This window comes from Tympanuchus pallidicinctus, unplaced genomic scaffold (assembly GCF_026119805.1).
Source record: "Tympanuchus pallidicinctus isolate F22 unplaced genomic scaffold, pur_lepc_1.0 scaffold8, whole genome shotgun sequence".
In the NCBI taxonomy this organism is placed as follows: domain Eukaryota; kingdom Metazoa; phylum Chordata; class Aves; order Galliformes; family Phasianidae; genus Tympanuchus; species Tympanuchus pallidicinctus.
In genome coordinates, this window is record NW_026294802.1 from 39,668,358 (window position 1) to 39,677,065 (window position 8,708).

Below are 8,708 nucleotides of genomic sequence, written 5' to 3' on the forward strand. Positions count from 1 at the left end.
GTCTGTGCTTTTGCTCCAGGATCTTTCTTTTGAATAGCATTCCATCGCACAGTGAGAACACAGGACGACACTTCGTTATTCAGTTTCATCTACAGAACGGGGAATAAAACAGACAACCAAATATCCAGTTTATATTTCAAGCACCTGACGATCAGACCGTACTGCAATTATAGATTTATGAAGCTTAGAAATGAAACCACCAAAAATCAATCTAATCACTAACGGCGGTACTTCAGGAGGGACTCTGACCACCCGAGCCCACCGCACCTCCCCAGGCGCCCCACGACGCCCCTCAGGCACCGCGGAAGCTCGCATTAACGCGCAGGCGCAGCAGCACTGCTCCGCCCCCACCCGCCTTTCTACGGAAGGAGCCACGTGCTGCCAAGGGGAGGGACAGCCAGACCCCCCTCAGCGCGCTGCACTTGGTACAGCCCGCCCGCCTCTCTCTTCCACGCGCCGTTTGAAACCCAGTCCCGCCGCGGCGCCGCGCGTGCGCAGTGGCCAGAGAGGGCTCTTCCCGCCCTCCTGCAGGGACCGTGCGGCTGCGCGGCGGGCGAAACGTCATCGGCGCACGACGGAAGCGCTTCCGGAAGTAGTTCTGCGAGCGGTACCGGAAGTAGTTCTCCGAGCGGTGCCGGGAACGTTGCTGCCGGTGCGAGGTGAAGCGCGGGAGCCGCCGCCATGACGTCGGCACTGGAAAACTACATCAACCGTATCCTTCTGCCGAGCGGGCGATCTGGGGGCGGCGGGGAGGCGCCTTTCTTCTGCAAGGGGCGAGGCTGGGTGCGGGTTGGCGGTAACATGCTGCCGTGGCTTATCGCGCTGCTCGGGTCTGTCGTGGTTCATGACAGATAGAATGGGGGGTCAGAGAGGGCCCCCAGTGCTGCCCGCTTGTTTGTTACTTGTAACAAACTGTGGTGAGGGCTGTGGTGAGGAGCGGGATCCGTAATAGACCTGGCCCTTCACAGGGTGCATAGCGGGTGTTCAGCTGCCAGCTTCACGTCACTCCCTCAAAAGCCATGCGCTGGTGTTCTTAGGATCATTCTCTTGCAGGGTTTTTCTTGTTTCTTTATTTTTCCTGTTACTTTCAGTTTTATTCACAAACAATAAAGTGTTAAGCCAGCATCACTGATAATAATGAATGGTAATAATAAGACTGGGAAAATCAGAGCTTCAGAAAGAAGTGTGCAGTGTCACAGTCAGGATCTGCGCTGCTGCACTGTTTTTAAGCTCCTAGCCTGAAATGGCTGTCCATCTCATTAATAAAACTGTTTTCATTCCTGTTCTGAGCTAGAGCAGTTAGTAATGGGAAGGGAGTCAGACTTTACACTGTAGTTTGCTTTTGTAGTGTTCATGTTTGTATGCAGTGTTCATGTTCATGTATGCAGCTGTGCATGTCTGGGGGAAGTGAAACTTTAAAGCAGGTTGTCAAGACTTATTGTCAGATGTTCATATTAAATGTAGAGGGGTGTTGTTTTTTGTTTTTAAAGGCCTCTGGTAGGCTTTTCTGACTTTTTTGATCTTATTACACATAGATGTTACAGAAAATGTTAATGATTCTGTTTCATACATCTCTGAATGCTTCCTTAATGAACTCTTGTCAGGTACTGTTGCAGTGATAACTTCTGATGGAAGAATGATTGTGGTGAGACATTTACTTTCAGGGGGAAAGCAGGGCCTCAAGACACTTAGCATTTTCTTGGGAGAACAGACGATTTCACAACAAAAGCCTTCCTTCTCTTGCCCTTCCCCAGCTTTTATAGCTGAGTGTAACATCACTTGGTGTGGGATACACCGTGTTCACTTTGGTTCAGTGCTGTGTTCCCTCCTGTGCCTTGCTGCCCCTGGCCTGCTGGCTTTTGGTGGCTTGTGTGCTGCCTTGGTGTGATGCTGGTGCTGCTCAACTACAGCCAGAGCACTGAGGTGATATCAGCACTGTCACAGATCCAGGTGCAGTGCACAGCTCTGTGTGGACTGCTGTGAGGAAGGTTAAGTCCAGCCCAGCCGCACTCAGTAAAATGACATTAAATTTCATAATCTGTTAAATGACACAAATCAGTTTTTATAATTTTTCCAAACTCTTGTTAAAGCAACACAGAAATTCTTCCTTTTGTGTGTCTTCCATTTTTGTTGAGTAGTGTGGTGGAACCAAGATAACCTCCTTTAAAGAGGTGCTACTTAAAATTGCATGTTAAAAATTGTTTCAGTGCTGTTTAACATGTAAGAATCTAAGTTTTCTGTTCCTTGACTTTATTTTTAACACTGGATTTCTGGAGGTTTTGGGGTTGTGGATGCCCCATCCCTGGAGGCATTCAAGGCCAGGCTGGATGGGGCTCTGGGCAGCTTGGTCTGGTGGTTGGTGACCCTGCATATAGCAGGGGGGTTGAAACTAGATGATGATTGTGATCCTTTTCAACCCAGGCCATTCTGTGATTCTATGAAATTTCCATACAAGGAAGACTACAAGCTGTAAAGTCAGTTGTCTAGAGGACCTAAATAAAATTTTTATCTCTTATTCTAAATAATGTAGCTGTTAGTATGAACACTCAGGAGTAAATATAGATACTTGCTTAAGTAGATTACCATTTTCAAACTTTTCTTCTCCAGCAGTTATGTTTAAGACTTACATTAAAAACTAAATAGAGCATCTGTTCTCTAGTGTCTTAATATTGCCACTTTGCTGTTTAAGATATCTGTGAGAGCAAAGATATAAATTTAAAAGGCAGTTGGAGAACTTTTATTTTTGTATGCTTATTTTTTTTCTCCTCAGGGAACCCTCAAAGGTTTCGATCAGACCATTAACTTGATTTTGGACGAAAGCCATGAAAGAGTGTTCAGTTCTTCACAAGGAGTTGAGCAAGTAGTGCTGGGATTATACATTGTAAGAGGTGATAATGTGTAAGTAGAGCATGGTTTTGTTTAAACCAATAAAAAAGTTCAGTGTGTGCATATATATATATTTCATATATATTTTATATGCATATATATATATTTCATATATATTTTATATATATATATATTTATATATATATATTTACATGCCTATGCAGTCATGTGTCTTACATCTTTCTATCTGTGGATAGCCTTGATAGAGCCATCAAAGCTGAGGCATATGAAGCAGCAAATAGCAGTGCTTCTGTTGCAAAAGTGATTGCATTGTAATGTTAAGATATTGTTGGTTAAGAATATCTGAGTTGTAAATTAACCAGGTCACCAGTGATAGCAATGTGAGGAAAGGGTCAGTATGAAGCTCAGCATTTTTCTTTCTTAAGTCTAGGCATTGTGCAGATGTGCTTTATTCCAGTCTGTGTATGGCAGAGTCTATTAACAGAAAAAGAGAAAACAGTGAACATATGATAAGGCAGGTCTTGCACACCATGAATTAGCGAAGTAGACAAAGTTAACTTTTAATAGGATTGATTTAGGGATGCTATGGGAGAATTAAGATGAGCTTTGAGGGAAAAGGGAATGCTTCATATTCTAAAAAATGCTCAGAGTTTCAGGCTTGACAATGCAGCAACTGGTAGCTAAAGCTGATGTAGCAGCAGATGGAGGGGGGAAGTTGACATTTGATGTCAAATGCCACAATACAGTGAGCAGAAAAGGCTCATTGAATGCAGAGAAATGCAGAGTTGATGTGTCAAAGAGATGAGGAGGCCACAAGAGCAGTGGAAAGAAGCTCCAGTATATGGGCCTGCAGCAGCATTCTGAAAACAGATTTATTTATTTATTCATTTATTTCTGGTCATGCCCAGCTTAGGTAAGAATTTTCATTTCTAATTCCAAGGAATATTCACAGGAAATGCTGGGACTGAGATTTGTATCTAGATGTGTTTATCCAGTGTCATTGAGAAAACATTATTTTGGAAGGTCCTCATCACTTTTTACCCTTATTATAAAAAAAGCTCAGGGAGGGAAGATTTAAGTTGGATGTCAGGGGGAAGTTCTTTACTATGAGAGTGGTGAGGTGCTGGAACAGGCTGCCCAGAGAAGTTGTGGATGCCCTGTCCCTGGAGGTGTTCAAGGCCAGGTTGGATGGGGCTTTGGGCAGCCTGGTCTGGTATTCAATGTGGAGGTTGGTGGCCCTGCATGTGACAGGGGGGTTGGAACCAGGTGATGCATGGAGTTCCTTCCAATTCAAGCTGTTCAATGATTCTATGAAAAAACATTAAAAAAAAATAAAAAATTGACAAACAAACCAAGGTAGCAAAGAGGCCAGATCTTTCTTCTTCCTACTTGATTTTTTGTTTCACCATATCAGGCTGCCACGCTATTCAAATATATTCAATGCTTTCTTTTGTAGAAAAAAAAAAAAAAGTATATTTTTTGTATGCTTAACACGTTCAGAAATATATTCATTAGAAGGAATATTTCTGTATTCCTGCAAATATTAACACACTGATGTTTGCTGTCTGTATAAAGGAGGAGAGTGGAAACTTTAGCTTCAAAAAAGGAGACTCTGAGAAGGTGGGGAAGCTACTGAAAAATAAACAGTCAAGGGATAAAATGTTTTCAGGCATTCCAGTGTGGTTAAAGGTACATCGTAGAAGCTTGCAGTGAGTATGCACCATCAATCAGAAAAACTCAGTGTATTTCAAAAGCAAGTGAAGGTTGTTAGAGGGAGGACTATTGAACTGGGAAAAATAGGAAGTATGTTTATGGCAGGTAGTCACGTGTTTTTAAAAAAACAAACACAACTTTATTAAAGATTGTGAACAAAAACTATTTTAAAAACGAACGTCTTAAATGCGTATCTGTTTTCTCTACTTTAGAAGCAAAAACTATGTAACAGGCATCAAAAGTGATAGATTTTATTTCTTTTACATCTGTGAGAATGAGAGCTGATGAAAAATCTGTATTTGTTGACATGACATTTATGCTCTGATGCAACGGCCAGTTTTTAATCCAAGGAAATGTTTTAAATTGAAAAGTTGTTTTGAAAAAAGCTGTTAACAGAGACATTGATCCAGGATCAGGTTTTTTTCATCCAAGAATTCTAAAGGGATTCAAATATGAAATTGGCATTCATGCTGTTGATACTTGAACATTCAGCTGATGTAAGGAGTTTAAGTTTGTGTTGTCTGAGTTGTTGGCATAGTGAAGGTAAGTCAGTGGTGGATTTGAGAAAGCTGCTTGGCATTCTGATCTACGAGTCATCATAGGAATTTTGATACCTTTTGGAGATGTCTTACTCCTGAACTCAGTCTCATCCTGTCTCTGGCTAGTTCTTTGTAAACACTGATTCATCAGGAAGGAAAAAATATTAGGGATTATTAGAAAGAATAATAGAACAGCAGGCACCATTGTGCCATTGCATAAATACCTGGTATGCTGTGACCTTCAGAGGGCTGCAGTAGGAAAATGCACAATGAGCAGAAGTCAGAATAAGCAGAGGTATGAAATGTTATTCGTCACGGAAAGTCTGAACAGACAAAGGCTTTTCAGTGTGCAAAAGGCACAGCTACAGAGGCAGCTGATTGCTGAAATGATATAATGAGGTGGGAGATTACTATGAAAGTTTGGCATTTAAGTGATAGAGCTCTACAATTAAATTTAAACAATAAAAACCAAGTCTTCCCTTTCCAGGATTTTAACAAATGATAACTTGTTTTTTATTACAGCGCTGTCATCGGTGAGATCGATGAAGAGACAGATTCAGCCCTTGACTTAGGAAATATTCGAGCAGAACCCTTAAATTCAGTTGTGCATTGAAAAGAAGAGAATGCACAGGGACTTTGTAAATCTTTGGTTGTACAGACCTATTTAACAATGTTCAGCAGTTTTTACAAATTGTGCGTAACTTGTTTAATCACCAGGTTTTTTTTATTATGAATATGTTGTAGTTTCACATGTAAATTAAAGTTTCTACATTTTACTAAGTATGTTTCTGTTGAATTTACTTTGGAGATTTCATGCTGTGTAACTTCACTACAAAATGTATATTGGGAAACTGAAGCAGTATCGGGAAAGGAGGCTCTGCTATAGAGATCAAAGAAGGTAATGCATCTCTGCTCACAGGCTGGTGTAAAAGTAGGTGCTAGAGCTTTCCTGGGGAAGGTGAGAAAGGTGATTTCAGCCTCCTTTTCAGAAAAGACTGCTGAGAAAAACTGGCAGCACAAAGCCCGAATAGGCTGATAGGCTGTGTGTTGTTGAACTGAATCTTCAGTGAGGCAGGCAAAGGATGGCCTGCTCACAGGTCTGGTTAGGATTGTAGACAGCAACTCAGTGCTGCCAGGAGGGAGCCTAGTGAGAAGCAAAGTTTGGTTACCCGCACACGCAGGCAGCAGCAATGTTAAGATTATTTTTTACTTTTGGCTTGCATTCAAATTTTGCTTCTGTTTCAACACCAGATTTTATTTCCATTCGATGCTCTTGGTTTTGGTCTGGATTTGACCAAAGTGTGTGCTGGGTACACTGGTGAAGAAATCAAAGGCAGGAGAACTGATCAGAATGGGGTTCTTTAAATCAAACCTAAGGCCCACTACCCTTCAAAAAGTACAAGGATGAAATTGCAGCCTAATAAAATTAGGTTCTGCAATGGATTGTTAGGTCCTTGCAAGGGCGTGGTGCAAAAGAAGCACTCAAAAAAACTGTATTAGATGCAGGAAGTTGAATTGTAACCAGTTTGATACAGCATTTGTATTCAATCAAACCTGTGCTTCAAGTAAGCTATGCATAGGTCACCAGTGAAAGTTAATGATTTCTTGAAAAATTGTGATGAAGTGGATCAGTAGCAGAAATAAATGGGATTGAAAGCAAAGATTGGATATCGAAATATGGCCTTAAAGTTCTTAAAAATGCTAGAGAATTAGTCCCCAAAGGATGAGGAGGCTGAAAATTCAAGGGTGATGTTTATGTGTATGTCAACTAGATTACATGAATTAAATAATAAATAATAATAAATAATAATAAATAAATTAAATAACATGAACTAAATTACATGAAAACCACATAGCTAGCCAAGAAAAGACAACAAAAAAATAAATAGAGCTTAATTTTGAGAGGAAAAGTTATGTTCTGAGATGTTGGAAGAGGTCTGGAAGAGGAAAGAGAGAACCACAAACTGTTACTGTGTTGGACAGCTATGCCAGCTGCTTTGTGCCATTTGGCTAACTGCTGAGGTTCCTGTGGTTTTCCACTCTGTACAGATGTAGAAAAGAAAATGTTTCCTAGAAGATAAATGGTATTTTCTTTAAAAAAAAAAACTCTCCCTGGGGGGAAAAGTACTCAGCAAAGAAGAACAATCCCCTCCTCAGGCTTGAAGGTACCCTCAGTGAGTACTGACTACTGGTCTTAGGACTGTCAGGTGGTTCCTCAGAGTACATGGAGAGTCCTACTGAAATACAAAAAAAGGTGTCAGTTCACAGTGTTGAAAACTGGCTTTTCGTGATGAGTCAAAATCAGGAGCCTGATAAATAACAAGTAACTGAGTAAAATTCAACGTGTCCTTGCAAATGAACAAACTGCTTTTACAGAGGTGAGCAGGACAGAAAAAGATGATGCTGAGGACAAAAGGAAGTAGCGCTGAATTGGAGGTAATTGTCCCAATCCATGACGTTTCCTGCATTGCCTGATGTTGGTCACTTCCTCCTTTTGTTCATTTAAAAGATGTCTTGGTGTTAAAGAACAAGTCTCCAGTGAAACGACTGAGCTGGTTTATAAAAAGATGTGTTGAAATTCATTTGGTGTGCTTGAAGCAAACCAGAAACCATCTTAGTGGTCAAAGAGCAAGTTCCCTAATTGCAATCTGTGTGCAGAGCCTCCGTGTCCACATATCTGCAAAATTCTTCAGACATTACATGGTGTATGGCTTGAAAAAACGTGGATTCTGTTTTGGCGACAGGCTGATAAGGGAGGCTTTCTGTCCAGCTCATCTTTTGCTATCAACTATGGCCTATTGTCCTTAGGCCTTGGACTTGATGTGTATCAAACATGCTGAGCTAGATCTGGAGATAAAACAGGTTGTATGATATAGCTACTACAATTCCAGCAGTATACTACCTTCCCAACAAACATACCAGTTCTGTATGTGTGAATAGGTGCTTTTCCACCTATTAGCTTCTGATGGGTGAAGCTGTGCTCCACTGAGAATTTTACTCTGCAGGTTCGTACGGAAATGATCCCAAATACCAGGTTGGTGTTCTCAGTGCCTTGGTGAGAGATGATTTAGTTAATTCCATGGCTGACAGTTTGTGGTTTTGTATTTTTATATTCCTTTAGGAATTCATGAAGGCGCTTCTAAACACAGTAAAAGCCTCAGAAGAGATTGAGAAACTCCAAATAAAATAACGCCGGTGAAAAAACACAATTTGTGTTTGCAAGACTTATTTGGTCTGTAGCATTTCTGAACACATCTGCCTCTTTTGCATCTTTCAGGCTGCGGGTTTGAGGAGCCACAGTGCCAAAGGAAGCGGAAGCCAAGGAGCCAGATGCAGTAGCTCTGCCTCCATGTCTAGCAGCAGTGTATGCAACTTGGCTCATTTTTAGTAATTGTATTTTCATTGCTGCTTTCCAGCTGTGTGTGCTGCTTAGTGATTAGAACCATGAAAAAAAAAAAAATCCATGAGTTTTCTTTGAGTGGAAGAGGGTTCCTCAGTCTCTGTTGCTGTCGTATCAATGAGCCTCAGCTGTCCCTTGCTTAAAGAAGGCATATTTTGTGTGCCAGGTATTCACAGGCAAAAAATGCACCACCAAAGCCATATGTGTCA

At 41.2% G+C, this 8,708-nt stretch overlaps 1 protein-coding gene across 1 annotated transcript; it reads left to right on the forward strand.

Moving 5' to 3' along the window:
• Nucleotides 1-581: 581 nt before the first annotated feature.
• LSM8 (LSM8 homolog, U6 small nuclear RNA associated) lies at nt 582-5,882 on the forward strand. The gene is made up of 4 exons (XM_052669374.1): nt 582-712; nt 1,605-1,645; nt 2,771-2,898; nt 5,622-5,882. Exons 1-4 carry the CDS (start codon nt 682-684, stop codon nt 5,710-5,712), a joined length of 291 nt encoding a protein of 96 aa, XP_052525334.1. The 5' UTR covers nt 582-681; the 3' UTR covers nt 5,713-5,882.
• The last annotated feature ends 2,826 nt before the right edge of the window (nt 5,883-8,708 follow it).

What these genes read in the sequence shown, in the direction of transcription:
- LSM8 (XM_052669374.1), top strand. Translation starts at nt 682, where the DNA reads ATGACGTCGGCACTGGAAAACTACATCAACC. An exon ending in CTGATGGAAGAATGATTGTG is followed by an intron (nt 1,646 to 2,770) that starts GTGAGACATTTA and finishes TTTTCTCCTCAG; the next exon opens with GGAACCCTCAAAGGTTTCGA. An exon ending in ATTGTAAGAGGTGATAATGT is followed by an intron (nt 2,899 to 5,621) that starts GTAAGTAGAGCA and finishes TTTTTATTACAG; the next exon opens with CGCTGTCATCGGTGAGATCG.